This window comes from Corythoichthys intestinalis, chromosome 6, assembly GCF_030265065.1.
Source record: "Corythoichthys intestinalis isolate RoL2023-P3 chromosome 6, ASM3026506v1, whole genome shotgun sequence".
NCBI lineage: Eukaryota > Metazoa > Chordata > Actinopteri > Syngnathiformes > Syngnathidae > Corythoichthys > Corythoichthys intestinalis.
Window position 1 is genome coordinate 28,002,185 of NC_080400.1, and position 27,054 is coordinate 28,029,238.

Consider the following 27,054-nt stretch of genomic DNA (forward strand, 5'->3'; position numbering starts at 1 on the left):
ATTCCCATTAGCGGTCCTGGGGCTTCCTGTCTATCCGTCCTGGGAGTGGATCTCTCCTGACTGTGGTACTCCCCAAGGCTTCTCATTTTTCTCCCGAAGACTCTGGAGTTTTTGGAGTTTTTCCTTGCCGACATGGAGGGTCTAAGGATGGGGGAAACCCAGGACTTGAATTTATTTATTCATCTTTGTTGCTTCATTTGCTGTTTCTGATTGTGTATCATATTGCCTCTGCAAAGCCCTCTGAGACAACGTTGTTGTGATCCAGGGCTATACAAATAAAATTGAATTGAAAATTGAATTGAATTCTTTGTTGATGAGACGTTACTACTTTGCACCGAGCGCTAAGCTAGTTAGCGATTATGCTAATCAATGTCTTGAGTGTCCCTTTGTATTGTGTTTTTGGGTAAGAATATTAGCACTTCAGATTTTGTTGGATAGTAAAGTTGTCTTATTTCTTTTTATTAAGAAAAACACACACACACACACACACACACACACACACACACACAAACCCATTCCTATAACAGTTTAAAGTCTCCTTTCAACACAAACTCCAATTCACACTGTAAATTGTAATATGTGAGTGTGCTTTGAAATTGGTTTTGGATTATTTATGAAAAACTGTTTAATAAAGAAAACTGACTCATTACAGTCTGCCTCCTCCTTATTGGATTTTGTTGTTTAGTTTGTTTAAAGAAAATAAATGAGTCATTGACACAATTTATATCAGCGAATTGCCCACAAGAAAAAAAATATCAATCGGCAGCACTTTTTTTATTTGAACGAACAGGACTTTAGTCGATATGTGTACTAAGAAATACGTTTTATGTTCTTTTAACCTTTACTAAAAACTTTAACAAGTTTTATGCACTTAAAACATTACAGTTGTAGACTACAGTTTAGTCAGGAAGCGGTAATAAAATATTCTTTTGAAGGAAATAATCATCAATTTTGTCTTAATTTTTACTTACATGCCTAAAACAACCTCAAGTTAAATTGTGAATGTATTTGAAAAAAGTCATATTTATCCGATTAACCGTTTAATTAATTATCCGATTAATTGATTATAAAAATAATCGTTAGTTCTTGCAGCCCTATCACCAACATACTAAAGATGCAGCAAAAATGCCACCTGACAAAAAAAGGTGTGTGTGTCTGCTGGATTAGTGCCGGTTGGGACATGAGGGGCGCCATTTTTCATTTCGCAAACCCTAACAAGAATGGATAGTTGCACCTCTAGTAATCAACAAGACCTTAGAGTTTTTTGTATTCCACATTAATTTCATTGTGTATTTTCCTTTTTTCGTCTCGTGTGTATTTGTGGATACAGTATGACTTAAACATTTTATGTATCTTGCATAGAGGTGTAACGGTACACAAAAATCTCGGTTCAGTACGTTTTGAGGTCACGGTTCGGTTCATTTTCGGTACTGTAAGAAAACCAAATGCAAAATATAAATGTGCTAGTTGTTTATTACACACTTTTTTGCTTTCAACAATAGGAACATTAACCTATACACAGCTAGAATTCTGCTCAAAAAGTCGCGGGTATTTAAAGATAATCCAACAACAATTTGCCTTTCAGACCCCGCGTATTGGTCCGCTTTCTTTCTGAAAGAAAGAAGAAAAAAGAAGTCCTGTGCTAAAGAGAAAAGCAATCCCAATGACAAAGATTTTAACATGTATTATATAAATGAAATGCCTCAATGAAACTTTTTTTTTCTTATGAACGGTTTTTTAAAAGCTTTATTGGTGGATTTTCTCAAGTTAAAGCGCCACACAGAAATTAATAAATTTAATTGTGTAAGCAGGATGTGTGTATTATTCTTATTATTTAATTGCAGGTGTTTTAGCTCATTTCAATTTATTTTATTTAAATGGGCTATTATTTATTTTATTATGTGTTTATATTTTACAAATGTGATGTAGTATTCATTTATATTGTATATTTTATGTTGTATAACTTTAGTTCCTATGTGAATATTAGTTCCTACTTGTTTTGTTGTGGTAGGAGGGTTTTGTATTGAACATGGGACCGTGTTGGGTATTATTATAGTGGAGAAGACAGCAGTAAATCAACAAAGACAGTTCAACTGTGCCCCGATCTACCACTCAAGAGATCTGATGGACTCAAAAAGTAGGTTACGATTGCATATTAGTTTGAAAATCAACTGGATCCACCGTATTTTTACACGAGTGACTTCCGGCCCGATCCTAGCTATCGGTAGTAGTATTGACGCAGGAGGGCAAATAATAAACTCTGCCGTTTTTTTCGCGTGCGTCACGTTGAGCCGCTTCTGGGACGCATCTAACACATGGCCGCACTGCGACTGGTGTGCATTGGCTGATTGACTGTAACGCCAGCGTTTCACTGCGTTCTCGCAGCGGCCACGTTGTCGCGCTGTTGACGTTTCCGGGTTATGCTGTCCTAGTAGAGAAGACGGAGTAAATATAATCTACACAAAGAAACTGTAACCCGATCGACTCACAGCCTCGAAAAGTGTTATTACGTCAGAAACTCATTCAGTACGCGTCCGTTCCGAACCGAGCACCACATACCGAAACGGTTCAATACTATTACATGTACCGTTACACCCTTAATCTTACAGGATTTTTCCCAATCACAAACTGCTCCGACAAAGCGACCTAATTAATTTGATTTGATTTATAATTAACAGTAACGGAGCCAGGCCATCCCATAAAAATAGCATGGTTTATTGTCAATCTGAACAAACTGCCTCTGCTATTGGCTAATGGACACAGCCATGAGATGGCTTTATTAAAGAGGTTTTGGGTCTCTTCTGACTGACCTTCAACACAGCGGCAGCCGGACTGCAGAACCCAAGCGTACATGTCAGTCTTGGAGTGCGACAGGAGCTGGTCTCCAGTTAGATATGTGTTGTGAGAGGAGGCGATAAAGTAGTTGCACAGAGGTTGATCCATGTCCTGGTTCACGTCGTTGTGCAGCGGGTTGAAGATGTCGCATGTCGGGCTGCGCATGAAGCTTGTAAAACCTCGAGGGGAAGAAACAACAGTAGTTCAGGAAGTGATAGCATATGAAGGCATGATGTCCACTTCTGATTAAATCTTAACTTTTAAAAAATTAATTTAAAAAATACATCAACATTCAAGATAAGTTTGGAAAGATTTTAAGTTTACATATTTAATATTTTATACGTATCCAAGTTTTTTGTGTAGTAAAAACTTTAAAACATTAATTACGGTTGTCTTTTTTGTCGACACTGACTGCTTGTTGTAATACCTTTGTACAACATTTGAAAAGTCTAAAGATTTTTTGATTAATGAAAACTTTCTTTGAAAAAAACCTTTGTAAGATTATGCATCATGTACCTGTGGAAGAGTACTTGGATTTTAAAATATATACCCGTATTTTTCAGACTATAAGTCGCAGTTTGATTTATCAAGTAAATTTCCCCCATAAATGCGACTTATACTCCAGTGCGACTTATAAAAGTTTTTTCCCTCTCGTTGGGCATGTTATGGCTGGTGCGACTTATAGTCTGAAAAATACGGTATACACAACACTGTTCTCAGAAAATGACTAGTCATTTCTCATTCTCAATCTACAAATATTTATCTGTTAATATTCCAAAATTAAAGTTATTTTTATTCCTCTAAATTGATTGTCTTAAAGAATTGTTAAAAGTTTTGTTTCAGACTACTGTACTTCATACCCGGCGGCATGGGCGGGCATTAGGGGGCCGGGCCCGCCCTGAGAGACTGCTGTGCCCGCCCTAGCTCGATTAGACTCTACCGTGTAAATTTTTTTTAAATCTCCCACAAAAACACACATACACACAAACATGGAGAGGCTGAACCCCCTATTCATCCTATCTTGATCTGTCGTCATTCAATTCAACCAATCTGAGCAGCGAATGAAGGCAATTTCTAGCCAATCACAGATAAGGAGGGCGGGCTGAGTAGCCGGCCATTGGGTGCTCATGTTTATCAGTGCATATGTTATGTTTACGCTGAAGCACTTTAGTTGAAGAAATGCACACAGAACTGCACCATTGTTTTTCGCATACCTGTCAAGTTGTACGGTTTCGGCGTGATTTGTACAAGTGAGCACATTTACGATGTGTTACTACGTTGGTTGAATGACCTGAGAAAAGTCAGAGACACGGAGAGAAGAGTGTTGTGACGCTGTAGCAAACGCGATGCTAGGCTAGGTGGCTCCAATATTTCCTGACTGTAGCCGACAGCCTAAAATCTACGCCTAGATATCAAATGCTTATAGAACTACATGCGAAATGACAGACGCCGGCGTTGATAAACAGCCGCCATTTTGAAGCAGTAGACTTCTCAGAAAGGCTCTGTTGTAGTGACCCTTCCTAGCGAACTTAAGGAACCTTTCTTTTAAAATACTCTTAAATCTGCAAAATCTTGACTTGAATCTATCTTTAAATGATGAAACAGTTTTAAAACTTTAACATGTCGAAAGTAGACGGAAGGGCACTAATGCAAAAACGGTAGCAATTTTAACAACTTTAACAGTTGATTCACAACATTAAATGATTTCCAAACATAGCAAAGGTTCTATGTTTTTTGTTTTGTTTTGTTTTTGTTTTTTTTAATGAAAAAAAAAAAACATGAAAGGTAACACCAGTTACTTTGCCAAGTAACTAATTACTCTTACCTTCAGGTACTTCAGTTACTAATGCAATTCCTTTTGGGAGAAGTAATTTGTAACTATAATTTTTAAAAGTAAGATTAACAACACTGGTCATAAAGATGAAGTCTGCAGAATGAAATGTAACGAAAGCGGAGTTTTTATTCTGCCAATTTGTTACCGAACACAATTTGTCTTCAACTATTGCTGATCATTTCTCAGAATTAGCGAAAGAAATGTTCCCTGACTCAAAGATTGCATCGGTAAGTTAATTTTATCAATTGACTTTTTTAATTTATAATTGTACACACTAACAAACTACCTCAAGTCAAACTGAATTGCGAGCTGAAGTGCCATGAAGTGCAGCCATCAAGATATAATAGAAATTGCCAAAAGTGCTACATACAATTATAACAAAAGTCACTGTTAAATTTTAGTAATCATGATGTAGCTGAACATACTGTTTTTTGATTGCACCAGGTTATATGTTACAATATTACCAATAAATTAATATTATTTTAAAAATCTAATTTTATTTTTGTTTCATATTGCTAGCTATATAGAACGTTGGAAGATTAGTCACCAATTTGTAAGGGCATACGTCACTATTTGTAAGATTGCCAACGGCCCCGTGTTGACAGGTATGTTTTCGTTTGTCTTATAGATTTTACGATGAACTACCACTTGTGACTTCAGTGACAGAAAATATTTCAGTGCACTGATGTAGTAATATACGGGTAATAATGCCACTGTTTAGACTAAATTTACGTTGAAGAAATGCCCCCCCCCCCCGCCCCGAAAAACATAATGCACCCCCAGTTATTTCTTTCTGCAGCTGGGTCTGCTGTATTTGTTTGTAATAGGCTACGAATGTTTTTCATAATAGTATTATAATTTTTTTTTTTTAATGGTTCCCTAAAATGTTTTTCATGATTTCAATTTCTAATCTTTATTCTGGCTGCTCTCTAGGAAGGTCCAGCTGGGAGGAGACCTCGGGGCAGGCCTAGGAGTAGGTGGAGGGATTAAATCTCGACACTGGCTTGGGAGCGCCTCAGGATACCTCAGTCAGAGCTAGTTAATGTGGCAAGGGAAAGGGAAGTTTCGGGTTCCCTGCTGAAACTGCTGGTTAAAATGGATATATAGAACTTTGTTCTGAAGAAGTTACAAATATATTTTACATTAATCTCAATATCTAAGAAGTTACATGTCGGGAAAAAAATATATTTTGAAAAAAAACATCACTGGTACATATAGCTTTTTTCCCTGTGAATAATCTATTTATAATCATCCTTATATAATTTCAATCTTTCATCCTTTATATTATGTAATATAATGATATGAAAATAATTCTTTCCAAATATGTCAAAAAAGCTAATAATTTAAATTTAATTTATGCCTATCATTACAAAATGTTTCAATGTAATTCAGTTTCAAGAACTAAACATTTTAGTGCATGTTGACTAGCAATGTAATGTCTAATAAAAACAACACAGGTACAGTTACACATAGTACTGATTCTTTCTCTGTGAATGAAAGAATTGAAAAGTGCAGCAGTGACATGATCGCTTAATCAGCAGGTTCACCAGCCAGCAAAAAAAAAGATATTATTTAGAGACAGGCTTTTAATGGTAACAGATTAGGACACGCGAGGTTGGGAAGAAAGACTCTTTTCACCGGGAGAAGCAAGAAGATGTTATGAGCCGGGAATAGTAAAAGTCAGCCTGTTGTAATCGGGAAAGCCATCTGTGATGCTTTGGGGCAAAAAAAAAGTGTCTTACTATGGAAACACACTTATCAGAGTGGACATGCATCTTGTCACGATTCCATCAAAATCTTGAAAATATTACCCTTCTAGGATAGAAAGGGTTATTTCTGTCACAAAGGAGCATGTTGTTGAGGCCCTGTAGGCATTAGGCCGGCGTCATGGCGTGATCAGTCAGACTCGTCGTTCCTCCTCCCACGCCGACGACAATGACATTAGTCTCGCTCCTACACCTCCCCGCATTGATTCCTATTCGCCCCCATGCTCTGACTTCCCAATTTTCTCACGGCTCTTTGCTCTGTCGCCTGCCGTAAGTAAGGCCTTCAACTGGCACTCTCGGTGACACAGAGGGGGAGTGAGTGCTTGCTAAAGAAGTAATTATTTATGGGCAAAAATATTACAACTGTTTCTTCAACTGTAATGTAGAAGAAAGGCCTATTTGGCTCTCCAAGTATTGTATGTTCTAGTTGACTTCAAAGGGGTTTGATGGTCTTGAGGCCAAGCTCAGTGGTAAATGGATAGGAGACAAAGGGGTCAAGTTCAATCAATCAAGAGATACTAATACATTACCACAATACAGTGCTCACCTTCAATCCCCATAACACCTTTTTGTTTGTTCTCATCAGACACCTCAAACTTGTCAATGATTTCTGCAGCATATTCCGGAGTCACATTGACCATCTGCGAAGACAAAAGGTAGTAATGACATTACCACATTTTCCATTACTATTTATTGTACTTTTTTTCAATAGTTTGGCTGGGCCTGTGACCTATAGACTATTTTGAGCGAAACATGGGCGGCGCCATCTTTGACATTTTCTGCTACGGAATTCCATTTTAGACAGAACAACATGGCGTGTGGTTGAAGTAAGCAGTGTGTAGACAAAGTTAAAATTGCAAAATCAAACCAGAGGAACCTATGGAATCTCCAAAAATGGATTCAGCACGACGTAGATGAGACGCAGATGAGATGGTATGATTGTTCTAATAACTTCGTTGGATGAGATGGTATGATTGTTTTCATCACTTCGTTGATCGTTCGTGGACAAAATTCTAACAATCTGTGCAGCCTGTGTTAAAATGAGGTGTAGATTGATACGCCGGCCACATGAGTGACCAAAATGAGGCAAAATTATAAATAATATTTTAGTTGCCGAATGCAGAAGGGCTGCCACATATTTTGTTGTTTCAAGGAAAGAACAAAGTATTGTTCATCTGTTTAGATGATAGTTATGGTATTATAAGCTCATCACACATGTACATATAAACACAAATAGTATGTTGTTCCTTTTTATTGCAGATAGTGATCGCAATGAAACTTTTGGACAACATGATTCAATTTCTTGTTTTATTTTGAAAACGATTGGTGCATGTGCAAAACAGGTCAATAAATCACAATTCATAAAACTATTACAAAAATATTAATGAAGGTGGAGTATAAGTCGAGCCTTCCGTTCTTAAAGTAGATTGCACGTAGTCTCGATATGTGTCCATCAACGTACAGTAAGTGTTGTTGTGAGGCACATCAAAGTGTCTTTCCTTGCCTGACAGCGTTTTCCACCTGTCAACAAACGAACGAAAACATGTAACACTTGCATTTATGTATCTAGGGTAAGAAGCTCATGTATGATTTGAAGTAGATGAGTGTTTGTTTTCTATTTCTTTATCGTTATACAACTTCATTTAGCAAAGATAATGATGTCTCAGCTGTGACGCAAAACACAGAATTATAGTCAAATTGAATATAATTGTGCAACGTACTGATTAGCAACTCGCTAGCAGCAGATAGCATGTGTTGCAGACACAGCAGATGTAGTAGATAATATTAAAGATCATCATAATTACAATCATCATCGTAATAACAATGTTAAAGACAACAAGTCGTTTCATGCACAAGATTTTAGCTTTAGTATTTTTGGAGCACTGGACACATGAAAATGCATAGGAAGAACATACCTTCCACAACACAGCGGCAACATGGCTACATAAACACCCAGTCTTTGTGGTGTCACTGCCTTGGTTCCACATCTGCCCTCATGAACATGCTGTCCTCCCATGTCGTGATGATGGCAGATGGATGCGGTATTTCCAAATTGTCTTTTTTGAGGGATTTTGATGAGTGATGCCACTCCAGCTCCACTGTTGCTTTGGTTAGAGAATGCGGAAAACGGAAGTTGCGAGCAAAAATGCGGAGGTAAAGCGGAAGTACCTAGGAAACTTGTCTATAGGGAAGAAGGACTTATTCAATCTTAAAATATAAAGTTTTACATCATGTTCTAAACTGTTATTTCACACACGTGACCATGATATAAACACTACCAATTAATCAAAAAAAGTACTAAAAAACATTCTTGTTTTGGAGTCGTTTGATTTTACTTTTGGGTGTGTTTTCATTTCTATTCATCTTTTCTGAAGGCTCTGGCTTTTTATTTCAAGTCTTCAGAGTTAGTTTGTTTAAACTTCACAATTAGCTGCAGGAATATGGGTAGTCTTGGATTATCTCCGGATCCAAGAAAAGGAAGACATGAGAAGGATGACGCAAGAATGCTTTGGAGGCAAGCTGGACAACAACTTGGTCACTGGAAAATGATAACAGAAACCAGGAGCTTACTTGGAGATGGCGAAGCTGCTACAATTAAGCTAAAGGGACAGTCGATGAGCAGACCATTACCCATAATAGTGAATGAAAAGCTATGAAGGATGGAGGGGAAAAAAACTGACAAAGTAGCTGTTGTTGAGCTGAAGAGCTGTAACGTAGATTGCTAATCTAAAGAAATTTTACGATAGCATTTGTTGACTAGATCAACTTAAAGGGGAAGTTTAGAATTTTTGACATGTGGCATAATCTTCGAGTTGGCGTGGGTTTAATTAGTCGGTGGAGTTGATTTCAACAAATTCCATGCAGTTAGTTATTTATTAGTTTCAGGGCGGAGTGGCTAAGCTAGCGCGAGTCAATGGACCGTCCTAGCAGGCCAATAAAAAACAACATATGTATGCATGAAAATCACTGATGACCCATGTAATCAATAGTGCTGGCTATGTTTTCAGGATGAAGTTATTAAACTTAGCATTGCATGTCAATAACTTTAGTATGAGCAGCAACATTTGTAATCCAACAGGCTGCAGAGCGGAAGGATATTTTTTTTCGACCGGTGTGTTTGTATCGTAGCCAGCAGCAAGTATCCACAGTTTGCATTGTTCCTCGTTCTTGATAGGGAATTTGTGGAAACTCTTATTTGCCCATTTCTTCTGTCCGTTTGCACAGCCTCTAAATGCACGTTTCACTATGTTGCCGTTCTTCAGTCGAGACTCCGTAGACTGATGCTGCATTCGAGGAAGTTGGGAAGTTTTCCAACCTCCAAACAGGAAAAACCGGAACGCCACTCGAACTGGGAGGCCCTAGTCGCGAAGTCGGGAAAAAAAGGTAACCTGACTTCACGAGTTGCTTCAATCAGACGTCACTCGACAAAATGCACTGCCCGTCAAAAAGCAGACCGTCAATAGTTAAACTAAAGAAGGCAGTTTACAGTGTGGTCTATTTACCTTAGCCGTTATTTTTTCTCCAATATTTGATCGCTTACGAGAAGGCATATTTGCTGGAGGTCAACATCTCTTTTCATGGCCAAAATAAAAAACGCTTGGAGATCGCAACTTGTACCATTTGAGTGGGATAAGTCCGACTTCCCACCTTCCTCAAATACAGCAAGAGCACGAGTGGTCGAAGCACTCCTCTCTATTGTGGTCGCATTACGTGTCTAAAAAAATAGTCTAGCAGAAATTAATGAATTACGGCAGTTTGGTGTGACATTGTTTTGGTCGCATGGGTATTTTGAACAATGGTCTGCATTTTGAATTTATTTGACGAGGTTATATCTGTTAATATTATTTTTTTATTGGCATGCTAGGATGGGACGATTGACTATCGCTAGCTTAGCCACTCCGGGGCCCTAAAATTAATAAATAACTAACAAACTGCACGGAATTTGTTAAAATCAACTCCACTGACTAATAACAACCCCGCTAACTCAAATGTCAAAAATTCTAAACTTCCGCTTTAACCTCCAGAGCGATGTATATTGTACAAAAAATGTGATAACACCATGTAACACATATTTTGTTCCCAGCTTCTGAATGGTATTTCCTAGTTTATTTAGTCCTTTTGACATATAAAAACACTTGTTTCCCAAAAAGTTTGGGTTTGTGGTGACAACTTTGAAATTCTATTTTCGCCTTTTCTTTACTGTTGGACTTTCCAATGCTTTTATAAACATATGCACATTTTCCTTCTCGTTTTATAGACATAGTTTGACCTGAAACACAAAGAAATGACATTTCAGAAATATTTTATGCATAACTAGGATGTATAATTTTGAATTTAGCCTCTTAGCAAAACCAAACTTTTACCTTTTTAGTGGCACTTTATCATTTAATTTGGCCCCAAGCAACCCAAATAAAAATGGTTACAAGCCAGGAAAAAAAAATGATTTTTTTAAAACAAGATGGTGTAATTAAATTTTGAATTTAAAAAGAAACAAATTATTATTTTAATGGGCTGTAATAGACCATCAAAGTTTATAACTAGCACCCGTTGTTTGGCAATTTTCTTGCGTGTGTGTCTGTCGGCTGGAGTATTTTGTCCGGTATGATTTTTATTAAACCATACAAACCATAAGCGCATTTTAAGGGGGGGGCAGCCCCTAGCCCCCCCCCCCAAGTGGCCAAAAATGAAATGGAAAGAATGGAATGGAAAGAATGAAATGGAAAAAAAAGTATATTTTTATAATGGGTCAAAATTATTTTTTTAAACAGATCATGTAACTAGCACCTTAGACGGTCATTTGCTTTGCATAAAATCCCCCCCCCCCCCCCCCCCCCCCCAAAAAAAAAAAAAATTAGGGGAGGGCAATTTCATTTTAATTAATGATTTTTTTCTTTGATTGAATATAGATAGATAGATAGATAGATAGATAGATAGATAGATAGATAGATAGATAGATAGATAGATAGATAGATAGATAGATAGATAGATAGATAGATAGATAGATAGATAGATAGATAGATAGATAGATAGATAGATAGATAGATAGATAGATAGATAGATAGATAGATAGATAGATAGATAGATAGATAGATAGATAGATAGATAGATAGATAGATAGATAGATAGATAGATAGATAGATAGATTTTTTTTTTTTGATTGAAGCAACTTTTTCTGGAATGGAATGATGATGATGACACAAATGTCCAACCCATAATATGGCCCAAACACAGAAGAGATTGCTTCAATCGAAGAAAACATTTTCAATGAAAAATTAAGTGTTCAAATGCAAATTTTTCAATCTCAAATATTTTTTCGCATTCAAAATCGTTTTCTATGATTGAATTTTTTCTTTTTTTTTAATTGATTTTTCTTTTTGCAAATATATATTTTTTGAAACAACTTATTTTTTGGAGAAAAAAAATTGACTCCAATCAAAAAAAAAAAAAAAAAATCAATCAAAGAAAAATAGCTTTAATATGCATTTTTCAAGTTTAGAGTTTCAAATTTATTTTTGCATTCACATTTTTTTTTTTTTTTTTTGATTGAAGGGACTTTTTTTTGGGTTGAAAATATATATTTTTATTGAAGCAACTTTTTTTGATTGAATAATAAAGACACAAATCTACCTCAATATGGCTCTGCCCAGGGGATACAATTTTTGACTGGGGTACTACATTGGCACGATACCGGCAGGTGTACCATATTCAATGGATGACGATCTTGGTGAAAAGTATTGCCTAAGCAGCCTGATTTAGAATTCCCCTCAAGAATGATGGGAAACAAAAAACCCTCATTGTCAACTTATTATTATAAATTTTCTTGTAAGTTCATTTTATTGCTGACACTGCGTTTCGGGGTCATCAACATTTTGTGGCCCCCCTGCCCCAAAAGTCAAACTCCGCTTATGATAAAAACATAGCATGATTGTCACCAGAGAAGTGGATTAGCACAAAGAGGAACTACGTATATATGAAATATCGCCTGAGGACCCAACATCCCTTAACTCCTATACCTTCTGTTCACAGCGCAACATGTTGGCGAGCTCGTCAGCCGTCAGGTGATCCTTTCTGTCGCTGTAAGCCATCATGAGCAGAAAAAGGTCACGACGCATGGACATCATCTTGTAGAAGACGGAGAATTCATCATATGTTAGCGTGCCCTGCTGATCGTCCGTGTCTGCTTCCTGAAAACGAGGGAAAGTCACGATAGTCAGTCATTCACTCTATAAATGATGTAAGCCATGATATATTGATGACCACAGGAATTCATATTTCAGTGAGAGCAAACCACACTTCTTAAGGCACTCAGGGTCTATTAATATGATTATAACTGCTACCAAGGAGGTTAGGATTGTAGGTTTCTTTCGTGTTATAGCTTTTTGACGTGGCAAAGTTTAAGAATAAATATCAAAATCATAGCAAAGACAAAAATGTAAAAAAAAAAAAAATCAAATTTTTCAGCAACATGAAATCAGTTGTTATCAAACTTTTTTTACAGCTATTTTTACAGCTACTTATTTACAGCTACTGCGCCTCAGCTGGTTTGTTTTTGGTGGTGGTTAATCTTTGTCTAAAGTTAGGTTTCCCCGAAACGAAGCAAAACTTTGTACTTCACTATTGTTTTGTCACTTAGAGAAAATATAAGAAAATATAAAAACTAAATATTTTTGACTCAATCGCAAATATGTTTACACATAGACTTCACTATCAGTTAACGAGACAGCTCCTACAGACATTGCACCACGGCTTCCCGTAGGGGGCCAGCCCAGGCAGAGTGTCGTGACAGCTTTCACTGCGATTAACTCAAACACGCTGTGTTCTAACGAAAGTTAGTCGAAAGTTTTAGTGCAATACAATCAGGCAACAGTGTCTCAAGAGTGATTTGGTCGATGAAAACAAATAATTGAATGAGAAAAATTAGCACAACTAGCTTGAAATATTTACGTGAAATGAACGATAACTGCCTGGATTTAAGCTTTTAACCAAGAATCTAGACTGTTTTACGTTCATATCTATGGAAATCCGGGATTTACGCATTTATTTACAAGAATTTTCAACTTAAAAAGCTCTTTGTTTTGTGATGGCCATCATGTTGGATTTTGTATCCATACACAATAGCGTGACCTTACATTCAAATAAGAAGCCAGGTAGCCAGCAAGACGTGCTCAGGCAATAGTGGCATCGGAATTCAACCTAAATAAGTTGTGATTGTATATAGAAAAATGCAAAATTAGCTTTTGTTGAGTAAAATTAAGATGATTCTGCATGCTTTCTTCAACTATTAAGTTCTGATGTTAATTTGAGTGATTTATTATCTGTTGAAAACTTGCAGTAAATAAAAAAAAAAAAAAAAGTCGATATTTCAGGCAAACACTTATGGCGGAAAACACTTAGATGACTTGAAGTTCCGCTCTGAGACCCTCAGTTTGGCCAACTTTCAAAATTGTCTGATATGCATGTATGATAGATCATTGGAAAGCTTACAATCTCAAATTTCTGGGGGAAGAAAATTTTTGAACAGGAGGGCTTTTTTTTAAAAAAAAAAAAAATGTTTTTTAAACAGCAAAACCCTAATTGGAGGCGAGAGCACACGAGAGCAGAATTAAAGACGCCACGATTTTAACGAGATATTATCGCGTACTTACCTTGTTTCAATCCAAAAGCTCCATGTAGCATGTATCACCGAGTGTCAAGACACAGCTGTGAATGGCCACAGCCAGATTTTTTTTTTAATTTTATGGGTGAAACATGGTGATATAACAAGGGTCGCGATGCAGAAATCGCAGACAATAAGGAGTGGTTGAGATTTTCTTTTTCATATAGTTACCTTTTAAACGGTATTTTTCAAATTTTTTTTTGTTTGAATCGATTATTTATCATCTAACATATCGGGGAAAATGCGACAGTAACAAAAAAAAATACAATTAGGCGATAGTTATGAGGTAGATATCCGTGACTTTTATTCAGACGCCAAATTTTTCGTTGTGACGTAATTCGTTTAAAAGTTAAAAATATGCGAGTAACTAATTTTTTTAAGTCTTTTTTTTTTTTTTTTTTACTAAAATTTAGACATCATTTAATGATTCTAAGCTAAAAATGACATTTTGAAGAATAAATATAATTACCTACCTTCTTTTTATGGCTAGGGTAAAACGGACGGATTAAAAATAGTTCAGAGGCTTAGTGCGCCATGAATCTGCTATGGCAGCATATAGACATATTGTTCTATCAAACACAACAGTTGTTTTGGCTTAAAATATAGCAGTTTCTTTTAAAGAGGAGTGCAAGAGCAGAAACTGCTTTTTCAGTCTTGTCTGTGTTTTCCACCTTATATATGTTAAATATTGCTTTTGATCATGAAAATATAGGTGACTATCTCTGCATTTGGTGATTTTTGTGAATCTAGCGTAAAATTAAGAATTTTATAGCCATTTTGAGTTTTGTTATATAAAAAAATAATAATAATTATTATTATTATTAGGCAACGACTTTGAATTTTTTATGCTGCTGCTCATGGAGACTCATATATGCCTAAAAGAGGTGCCTGTTTTGTTATTACCTCACTAGTGGCTTTGGTTTTGAAAATATTGGAATTTTAAGTTTTTGAAAATAGGCCCCCTACAGAGCGGCCCATTTCCCGTCAACTGATAGTGAAGTCTATGGTTTAGGTTTACGTTTTTTATTTTTATTTTTATTTATTTTATTTTTATTTTTTTTTTAATCTAACATATTTTCAATTTACCACAATTTCCATTGGTATCATGGTATCATATTATTTAGTCAGTATGCTATCATATTTGGACGTAACCACAAACACCATGAAATTCTGAGCAAATCATTGCACGTGCATTCGACTAAACAATAGCTGACGGTAATTTACTGCAAGACAATAAGCGTCCACACTCTGTTTGGGAAACACTGATGAAAACAGCATGATAATAAATCAATCTGCTAGATTCTGCAATGGGGGAACTGGAATATATAATTTTTTTCAAATTGTATCACACAGAATGTGCTCTTTTTTTTTTTTTTAATTTAATGGCTATTTGAGTCCACGCATCTCTCATATCGTGGCCCACGTTGCCTGAGGACACTCAGCATGCCTCGCTGCTCATTCCATTCCACCACCTCACAGTGACAGCTTGCCGCCACCTCATATCACCTGGATCTCACAGGGACTCATTGCCGTTGACTCACAATGTAATAATGGTGTTTAATCCCTCTGTCGCACGACAATCCTGAATGAACTTGCCACGTACACGGAGACAGAATCCACATGTGAACTCCCTGATGGCTTTAAACGGAAATGCTTCAAATTTACCGAAAAATGAGTCCCAGGGTTATTTGTCACACAAGACACATCCGAGAAACAGCACAAGTGCATGAGCAGCCCTTTATCCGGTTTCCATTAAAAAAAAGATAAAATAAAATGTGAGGATATAAATGGAACCACCCTTGTTTCGCTTATTTCTGGTCAATAAATTATTTTCATGCCATCATTTCAGGCAAGGCTTTTAAATAGCCACGAATAGTCACAAATCATTGAAGATGGTCCAAAATCACAACCATGACTGAAAGCGCAATGATCTGTTAGCTGTTCCGCTCGGGTTCCTAATAAAGTGAGACATTGATGGCCATTAACACTGCACTCTAGCACTGCACGCTGCGTGATTCTTTTCAGAAGCGCCACTGATGGCCAATGTGGAGTTTTGACATTAGCCCTACGTGACTTCTTCCTTAAAAATTAAGGCAGTTCTACCACTTTTATCCTTTTTTATCCCTCAGTTAAAAGTTTTTTTTTTTTTTTATCTCACCTGAGAAAATATAACTGCTCCTGCTGATTAGATTAAGTCAAAAATAAGAGAAAAGCAATCTAATAATAAATGATTGTTCCCAAAATGAGCTATGTTGGACGTCTACTGTATTTTTCGGACAATAAGTCGCAGTTTTTTTTTCATAGTTTGGCTGAGGGTGCGACTTATACTCAGGAGCAACTTATGTGTGAAATTATTAACACATTCTGATATCATTTCACATTTTGGTGTTTTGGAGTGACACTGATGGTTTGGTAAACTTGTTAGCATGTTCTTTATGCTATAGTTATCTGAATAACTCTTAATAGCTCTGGCCACGTTCGCGTTCTGCCTTTGGCAATGTGTGCTCAATTGTATTATTGGATTTTTTATATTGAAATGCATGCTTTTTAGTTTGTGGCGCTTTTCACACCCACGTGAGGTGTTCACTCGCACTTGTTTACGTGAAGAAGAGCGCTCACACGCCAGAAGAAGATGGACAGCTACGCAGCTCTGAGTGAGTGAGTGGGTGAGTTAGCGAGAGAGAAACACGGCTGCGAACCTATGTTCATTGTTTATGCTTGTAAAATATCTCTACAGAAGCAACGCCTATGTGTATAATCTTTTCTGTTATTGTTGTGTGTTTTCCACCCGCGATCGGAAACTTAGAGCCAGTTGCGTGGTTGTTTGAACGATGTGCTAATGCTAGTGAATGCATGCTAACCGTTTGTGTCATTGCTGTATTTGCACCTAATTATCATTTATTTACGTTGATGTGAACTTGTTTGGTATCGAGGACGAAATAGATTCAGCAAATTATACGGCCGTCCAGCATCGTCATCTGGGAGTTTAGCTTGCTGTATAGCCAGGACCGAGCCGTAGCGTCCTGGTGAGGACAGTATATTCACATTTCATTGTTCATGCACTGTACATTCATTCATTCATTCATTTTCCATGCCGCTTATTCCTCACACTGTCCACTTATTCAGCATGTTGTTCTCTATTGTATTTTTATATTAAATTGCCTTTCAAGATGACATATCTGTTCTATGTGTTAGATTTTATCAAGTAAATTTCCCCCAAAAATGCGACTTATATGTTTTTTTTCTCTTCGTTGGGCATTTTATGGCTGTTGCGACTTATACTCAGGTGCGACTTGTAGTCTGAAAAATACGGTACATCACCAATTTCATGATCATACGATACTACTCATCTGTTGATTCTTTTTACAGTTTTAAAGGTCTTTGATCAATATTATGTACACATTTAACACAGTTGCATTTTACATATAGCAATTAAAAAAAAAAAACACAATTTTTATGTTCTCGACGATTTTGCTACTGAAACATTTCAGACATTTGAATGAAAACTTTTTTAACAAACCAGCAATATCCATTAGATACGATGTTAATCAATATTTTGTGTTTTAACTATTTGGATTTCTTAGTGTTGAACTAATCGATATATTGATCCAAATCAATTGATTATTACACCCTGACTTGGGGGTGTAAAGCACCAGATTCATGATGATACAATAGACTATCGATTCTTTGGACGACACGATAAAATATTTGCCGATATTACAAGTCTTCCACGATTTGATTCAATTTAATTAAGGGCTTTAAATCTATTTAATACAATATTATATACACATTTAACACAATCAGTTCAATTTCACCTGTTAAAGTCATTTTTAAAAGGATGTTTTTTAACAATTTCCTTGCTGATCTTTTTTTTTTTTTTTTTTTTAAGCATTAATCGATATTTTGCCCTTTGATGCATTTTGATTCGATTTTGCTAACCTAATCGATACATTGATAAGATCGATTAATCGTTATACCCCTACGATTATGAGTTCTGTCTATGTCTTTAACATAGAGTGACATGTAGAATAATGAAGGGCTTAGTATTCAATTAACCCACTGGCTACCATTGACAGCGATAGACGTTCAATCCATTTGATCCAGTGAGTGACTGTTGCCAGCCCTCACAGTTCAAATAGATTGGACATCGATCACCATCAGTGATCATTCACGGCCACTAACAAGTTGTATCTACTACTGATGCCCCGATACCAGTATCGGCAGGGGGGCAGATCCGGCCCAAAATGGTGGTATCGGTATCGGTGAGTAACAACGAACAGGGCGCTGATACCATTTACCGGTCCGGTAACATTGAACGCAGCCTTTTTTCTCCTGACACTTACTCCCCACTACTTTGCATGCCAAGCAACTATCGCTATTGACCTGCTCCAGACCAATGAGAGCGGGTCAATAGTTGGAGGAAAAACAAACTAGGAGTAGGAGAAGAAAATGTCACCGGTTTCGGAATATTTCAGCGTCGAGTACAATGGCCGGTGATAGACCGCCACCAGTGGGCAGTGGGACGAGAAGAGTAAAGCAACAAGAAAGATTTCCAAACAAATCACTGAAATGACTGCTGTCTGTAACCTGCCCCTTGCCTTCGTTGAAAGCGTGGGAATCCTGCTTTTTATGCTTTTGAGTCGCAAATGAATTAAGCACTAAAAAACAAAGTAACGAAACATGTTTTAGAAAAGCTGGAGAAGGGAGGAGCCATAAGTTTTTCAACCGACGTCTGGAGCAGCCAAGTATCCCAACTTTCCCTGCTTAGATTGACAGCCAACTGGAAAGCGCTGTACTTCATGCAAATGAATTCAAGGGATCACACACACCGGCCAAGCTATTGCTGCTCAACTGGAACATCCCGAAGTCAAAGGTACTTTACTTTTCTTGTCTTTTACTGAAAGATTTGCCGCAGTAGTTTGAGACCTGTTTCAAAAGTGCTGTAGAAGTAAGCGAAGTAAGCTAAGTGGCTAAGCTGTGTGTGGGTGTGTGTGAGCTTTTTGCATTTGTGCGTTGCTATAGATGGAGTTGAGTTATTTGCTGCTGGTGCACAAAGAGGCTGGTGCTAATAGAAAGACAGGATGCTGTGGTCAATTATTATTATTATTATCATTTCATCAAAGTTGCACTGTTTGGCCTTTGAGAGGTTTAAAAAAGTTTATTCAGTTCACTCAGAGTTTATTATTATGAATGTATTTTACTTTCTTACTGTTGGGCTAGTATTATACTTGTTTTAATTTCACAAATTTAGCACTATTTTGGCCTTTGAGAGCCAAAGGTTTATTCAACTATAGTCACCCATACCAGGAATGCAATGAAAAGTTCTACTGGATTCACTTTGTATTAGTCTTTTTCCTGTTTTGCAAAGGTAAGCGGTAGCCTGACAAAGCCATGATAGCAATGATTTCATTATTACATGCATCGTGATTCGACACGTGACGGTTCGATTACAATTCATAGAGGTTCAAAAACGATTATTTTCCCTCATAACTTTATAGCAGCCGCTCGTAGCAGACCGAAACTCAAGACAAGTCTGCCGCCCTGGCACCGTTAACGGGCGCACGCAAGTTATGATGGATGCTGCTGGTTACTGAGAGAGCGATTTACTCATTTTTAAAAGACTGGAAAATAAATTTTTGTATGAGACAGGCTGGCACAAAAGCGCGACCATGCGCAAGTTATTTTTTAGAGCAAGAGGGGAAGAGATAGTTCATTGCTCCTCGTCTTCCAGATGTGCAGCATTAGTTTTAAGGCATTTCAATTAAAAAATGTCTTGAGTGCGTTGCTAAGACCCGTGTGCATCTATAAGAGGTTAGTACACGAACCCTCCTGTCCTGTTTAGCCTTTATTGTTGTTGTTTTTGAGATGTTAATAGTAAGCGCAGAGCGCTAAGCTCATTAGCTAATTCGCTAACATGTATTTTATATGCAGAACGTGTAAAACCACGATTAAGTACAGCGGTAACACTACAAACATGTGAAATAGTAAAGAAATCTGTGAAAACAAAGTATATTGGTTAAAAGAAGTCTTATTTCTAAAGACACTGTTTCCAGAAAATGTGGAATTCATTCCATCTGTGTAAAATTTATTGTATTGTTGAGAGAAATAAGTACTCCCTTTAAAATGGTTAATGTTTTTGCACTTTCTCGTAAAAAAAAAAAAAAAAAAAATTAAAAAGCAGCTTAAGGGCAGCTTTTTGTTGTATGGGCATGTTTCCATTGTTCCTGTTGAATCATTAGGATATTTTAGATAAATAATGGACTTAAATTTGTTTGACTACTGTATTAATTAGTAATGTACGATGCATCGATAATCGCGATAATCGTTATAATCGCGATACCCACGATCATCGTCAATACCGTGATCATTGCTCAGTAATCGAATCGTAGCACCCTGAATCGTAATCGAATCGAATCGTGGGGTGCCTAAGATGACACACCCCTAATATATGACTGCTTTTTCAGTCTTGAAAGTAAGTAGGACTGAAAAAGCAGTTTCTGCTCTTGCACTCCTCTTTAAAAGTAACTGCTGTATTATAAGCTAAATCAACTGTTGTGTTTGATAGAACAGTATGTCTATATGCCGCCATAGCAGATTCATGGCGCATTAAGCCCCCGAACTATTTTAAATTTGTCCGTTTTACCCTGAAAACCCCCGTTTACAGATGTCGCGCAACTGCTTTTGTTTCAACCCAGCCATACAACGAAGGTAATTAATTATTATTTATTATTCAAAATGTCTGTCATTTTTAGCTTAGAATCATTAATTGATGTCTCATATTTCGTCTAAAAAAAACTACTTTAAAAAATTATTCACTCACACATTTTAAACTTATAAACAAATTATGTCACAATGAAAAAAATAGCGTCTGTAAAAAAAAGGCACAGATATCTACCTCATAATTATCGCTTAATTATTTTTTTTTTGTTGCTTTTGCATTTTCTCCGATATGTTAGATGATAAATAATCGATCCAAACAAAGAAAAATTGAAAAAAAAAAGAAACGTTTAAATCGGAATATATATGAAAAAGTACATTTCGACCACTCCTTGGTGTCTGCGATTTCTGCATCGCGACCCTTGTTATATTACCATGTTTCACCTATAAAATCCGCCAAAAATCCGGCTGTGGTCATTCACATCTTGACACTCCATGATACATGCTATATGGAGTTTTTGGATCGAAACAAGGTAAGTACGTGATAATATCTCGCTAAAGTCATGGCGTCTGTAATTCTGCTCTCGCGTGCTCTCACCTCCAGATAGGGTTTTGCTGTTTAAAAACTTTTTTTTTTTTTTTTTTAAATGCCCTCCTGTTCAAATTTTTTCTTCCCCTAGAAAATTGAGGTTTTAAGCTTTCCAATAATGTATCACACGTGCATATTGGACAATTTTGATAGTTGGCCAAATTGGGGGTCTCAGAGCGGAACTTCAAGTCACCTGAGTGTTTTCCGCCATATATAGATTTTATTTATTTATTTTTTTTAAGTCATATATATATATTTTGTATATTAGGGGTGTAACGGTACACAAAAATCTCGGTTCGGTACGTACCTTCGTTTTGAGGTCATGGTTCCGTTCATTTTCGGTACAGTAAGAAAACAAAATGCAAAATATAAGTGTGCTAGTTGTTTATTACACACTTTTGTGCTTTCAACAATAGGAACAGTAGCCTATACAAAGGTAGAATTCTGCTCAAAAAGTAGTGGGTATTTAAAGTAATACTCCAACAACAATTTGCCTTTCAGACTCCGCGTATTGGTCAGCTTTCTTTCAGAAAGAAAGAAGAAAAAAAGTCCTGCGCTAAAGAGAAAAGCAATCCCAATGACAGAGATTTTAACATGTATTTTACAAATGAAATGCCTCAATGAATTTTTTTTCTTATGAACGGTTTTCAAAAGCTTTATTGGTGGACTTTCTCAAGTTAAAGTGCCACACAGAAATTAATAAATTTAATTGTGTAAGCAGGATCTGTCAATTATTCTTATTATTTAATTACAGGTGTTTTAGCTCAATGTAAGATATGCTTAATTGTATGACCATTATACTCTGCAGGTCATACAAGATTGCTCTCCCACAGCTATTATACGCGCACTCCCAAGCTATTATGAAGAATACAGTTTTAGCCCATAATCATGTGCTTACATTTATATTACCGGCAATTGCTCACGTTCTGGTGATGAATAGATACACACACATATGTTGATTCATCACACAACGTCTCAGTACTTTTCCACCAAGCCACAGTACTTTGAGTGCAAATATGTGTTCAAAACAAAGATATCTTGCCCGCTCAAGAGTGTGGCTGTTAATTCAATCAAGAGTGTGACTGTTCAATCAATGACGAGAATAAGGAACTTGCCCGATCGAAACTGCCACGTTGGACAACAGTGTTGTAACTGTATTCTGCCTAGCAACAAGCCCTCAATAAAAGTTAGCAGTGCGGGGGAGCTCGGAGAGAGACTTTGATGAGACAGCATTGGTCGCGGAACTCTGTCTCCTGGCTCTCCCAACCTGCAGTTTGAAAAATGTCAACTCTCTGACTCTGTCTCACTTCATGCCCTGCCTTTTGTCAGCTTGCCTTGGGTAAATAACTAAGTTAAAGAATGAGTTTTAGACCCAACAGCTCATTTCATTTTATTTAATCTAAATGGGCTATTATTTATTTTATTGTGTGTTTGTATTTTACAAATGTGATGAAGTATTCATTTATATTGCATATTTTATGTTGTATAACTTTAGTTCCTATGTGAATATTAGTTCCTACTTGTTTTGTTGTGGTAGGAGGATTTTGTATTGAACACAGGGCCGTGTTGGTTATTATTATAGCAGAGAAGACAACTGTAAATCAACAAAGACAAGTCAACTGTGCCCCGATCTGCCACTCAAGAGATCTGATGGACTCAAAAAGTAAGTTACGATTGCATATTAGTTTGAAAATCGACCGGATCCACCGTATTTTTACACGAGTGACTTCCGGTCTGCTAGCTAGTAGTATTGACGCAGGAGGGCCGTGTCTCGCTTCAAATAATTAACTCTGCCGTTCTATTCGCGTGCATCGCGTTGAGCCGCTTCTGGGACGCGTCTAACATGCGGCTGCACTGCGACTGGTGTGCATTGGCTGAATGACTTTAACGGCCGCGTTTCACTGCATTCTCGCGGCGGCCACATTGTCGCGCCGTTGACGTTTCTTACTGTCCTACCGTGTTGGTCCTCATTATAGTAGAGAAGACGGAGTAAATATATGTAATCTACACAAAGAAATTGTAACCCGATCGACTCGCAGCCTCGAAAAGTAAGGGTTACATTACGTCAGAAACTCGTTCGGTACGTCTCCGTTCCGAACCGACCACCAAGTACCGAAACGGTTCAATACGAATACATGTACCGTTACACCCTTAATATATAAACGGAGTGGTATTAGTATGGTATCGGCCGATACTGCACAGCCAGGTATCTGTATCAGGGACAAAAAATGGCATCGGTGCAACACTAGTATCTACCATGTAGGCTCATTATTCGAACTAATTAAAACATTACTATGCAATATGAACACTTCCATTTTTTTTTTTGCCCACCTGGAACATTTGCTTGACCTTCCTCCGTGGGAGATTCACGTTGAGCTTATGAAGGAGCTGGTAGATCTCATCAATATTCAGCAGGCCGTCACCGTTCTTATCAGCTTCCTCAAAAGTCTGCTTCATCCACGTCACCACACATACGTTAAGGAGAACCACTAAGATTTTTACATATCCAGACTAGTATGATACATTTAGCACATGAAAAGGATATTGGTCGTGGGAGCGCTGCCGTTTGGCTAGAGAGTCCTCGTCACTAATGCCAGCCATCAGGTAGCGGAGGCCTGTGACCCAGGTCCGTGCTTCGTCCGAGTTGGACGTGACCAAATCCAGGGACTCCATGTGGTTGCCGTGGTAGACTGTGAAGCAGCACGCCGGGTCCAAGCTGCCCTCAGCATGTCGATGAAAGATGTCCGACTGACCACCCTCTGTCACTTTATACAGCGAGTCAATGGTGACTGACATGTGGGAGGAAGAGAGATGCAAAATTAAAAGATAACCTCTAATGATGTTCAAGCCAACCATTTAATACCTTATATGAATACTCGCCCAACGCATATTGAATCTCACATGCATACATTTACATACCAACTAGAATTAAGAAGTAGAGGACGGTGAGGAAAATCATTCACAGTAAATCCCCAGACATTTCATTAAGCATGCCAGAAGCACATTCTAATGAGATCCAATGAGAGCTGTATCAATTTAGAAAATTACATTATGCAATATAAAACATTTTTATAAAAAATAAACTATAAACATTGTAGGGAAAATCAGGGATTAAAGGTAATATAGTTGAGCGTAAATAATACAATTAGTAGCTATACTTAGGGATGGGAATTGATACAATTTTTATGATTCAGATTCCCTTATCAATATTGCTTAACTATTCGATTCTTTATCGATTCTCTTATCGATTCTAATTTGGGGGAAAAGAAGAACAAACGTTTTGATTGGCATCGGGTTTGTTTAATCAGAAGTCACAACCTTAAAAACTCACAACGAGGTCAAAAGAGGCCCAAAGTCTCAATGTTAACTGTGGAAATAAGTGGCAAATACACAAGAATGTGTAACATTTTACTGAAACATTTTTCTAATAGATTTTTTTTTTTTTATGGTATATATTGGCATATAGGTCATTGTTCTGCCTTTGGCAATATGTGTTAAAATGTAATATTTACCATTATATTGAAATTCATGCCTTTTAGTTTTTATGGTGCTTTCACGCTCAAGTGGGGTCGCCCTTGCGCTTCCTCACGCGAAGAAGAACGCGCTCACGTGAAGAAGAGCGCGCTTACATGCGAAGAAAGAGTGCAGCTACAAAGCATCCAAGCGAGTGAGCGAGTTAGTGAGAGAGGGAAACACTGCTACGAGCCTACGTTCTTTGTTCATGTTTGTAAAATATCTACAGAGACGAAGCCTGTATGTATCATCTTTTGTGTTGTTGTTGTTGTTGTTGTTGTGTGTTTCCACTCGCGATCAGACACTTATATCCAGTTGTGTAGTGGTTTGAACGATGGGCTAATGCTAGCGAACGCATGCTAACCATTTGTGGTATTACTGTAATAGCAGCTAATCATCGCTGATTTATGTCGATAAGAACCTGTTTGTTATTGGGGACGAAATAGTTTTTTTTCATTTTTTTGCAATGACTGCAAGTCGCTTTGTTGTAATTTATCCTCGTGAAGTGAAGACACACTTTCGAGCGTTTGAACCTACGTGCTGTCATTGTTATGTTTACGGCTGCAATGCTCGTGCTAAACCACCGTAAACTTTCATTTTCACCCTCTTTCCTGGTGAAGTGTAGCCAAACTTTGGAGCGAGTGGTTCTTGGCGCCATGCTAGTTTGATGCGTCTGGACAACAAGATACGTCACGTCACGTGATGACGCAATACGCGTCTTTAGGAATCGTTTAAGGGATCGTTTAGGCTTTTTCATTGTGATGTCGAGGCCTCGAAACACTAGGAACCGGTTCGGAATTGGAATCGGATTTCGATTCCCATCCCTAGCTATACTACAGTTTTCACCAAAACTTTTATAGGTTTTATCGACATTTTTTAATAATGAATATAAAAAGGTAGTTCATTGAGTTCTGACAGCATTTGACGTCCAATCCATTTGAACTTGGAGGGCTAAAAGTGAATTATCAGGTTTCAGTGCAATTTATGGAAGTAGACATTTTTTTAATTCGAAATGGATCCACGTCTTTCACCCTCAATAGCAGTGGATAAATTCATTAGATAAAATCCAAAATAAGATTACGGTAAATTAATCTATAACTAATAATTATGAATACAAATTAATGATGGATTCCAAGACTAAAAAAAACACATACCAATAAATATATTCAATTTGAGGAAAGGAAACAAAAATCAATAGTTCTCTGATATTAATCTTAATATATTAACATTGTTTTTAATTGATAATAATCTTAAATGGTAACGTAACTGTACCCTGCACAATGACAAAAGCATCAGATGAACCCAACACAGTAACATTAGGTCTGGATATTAAGATTTTTTTTTTTTTTTTTTTACGATCAGCCATATTGGATGCACCCAATAAAGCAGCCCATATAAGCCACTTGATTTGATTTCAAGCCAAAATCTTTTTGTCTCAATCCATTGTGGAATGATCCAGTCCCCTCCTCAAGCATAATCTCATCTCTTAAATTCTGCCTTGCCTGACAGTAACAATATTGCCACATTATTTTGCATCCCACACACACACGTTTGGAAAGTACAGGGGACGAGTGTGTATTTCACATTTGTGGCGAGTGAACATATTTAAGAGGCTTATCAAATGCTGACAGTCACAAACAGTGTCATTTTTTAACATGTTGGTACGCATCCACAGGCGTCTCAGTGGGTTGATACTGGGAAAAAAAATTGAATAATCCACTCAGAGGCAACAGCATTGAGGATGACTTGTACACATATAGGAACACACACACGCACCACCCCCCTACATACACATAGCTTGTCAACATTAAGTGAAATAGGTTCACCACATTAAAGCCGTTTACGTCAGGACATTAGACTCTTGGTCCTAGGTTATTAATTTTTATGTTTTAAGAAAACTCTGGGCAACACTTCACTTAAAGTACACTTGTGCTAGTTAGTAATTGTTAAATAAAGTTTATTTGATGAGCATTTGTTGTCTCATATATATGTTTTCATAGTAAATGGATGTCCTTTTACTACAAATTAATCGTCTGGTATAACTTGCACTGTTTATGTCATGTTGTGTGCATTCTCATTTCCTTTATTCTCATTCAGCATCTCATTGAGCTGGATGGGCAGGGCCATGCGACACACCAGTGGCGCATTAGGAATGCTTAATATTTAAGGACCCATCTGCAGGTGTTGGACTATTGCTTGCTTA

At 37.2% G+C, this 27,054-nt stretch overlaps 1 protein-coding gene across 2 annotated transcripts in view; it reads right to left on the reverse strand.

Moving 5' to 3' along the window:
- Positions 1 to 27,054, reverse strand: part of plch1 (phospholipase C, eta 1) — a 148,706-nt gene that overhangs the window by 61,364 nt on the left and 60,288 nt on the right. For both annotated transcript variants that reach the window (XM_057838266.1, XM_057838265.1), the window contains 5 exons: positions 23,884 to 24,127; positions 23,670 to 23,799; positions 12,450 to 12,620; positions 6,983 to 7,076; positions 2,811 to 3,014 (listed from right to left, as the gene is read on the reverse strand). In XM_057838266.1, coding sequence (XP_057694249.1) covers positions 2,811 to 3,014; positions 6,983 to 7,076; positions 12,450 to 12,620; positions 23,670 to 23,799; positions 23,884 to 24,127 — 843 coding nt within the window. The remainder of the gene's footprint in view (positions 1 to 2,810; positions 3,015 to 6,982; positions 7,077 to 12,449; positions 12,621 to 23,669; positions 23,800 to 23,883; positions 24,128 to 27,054) is intronic.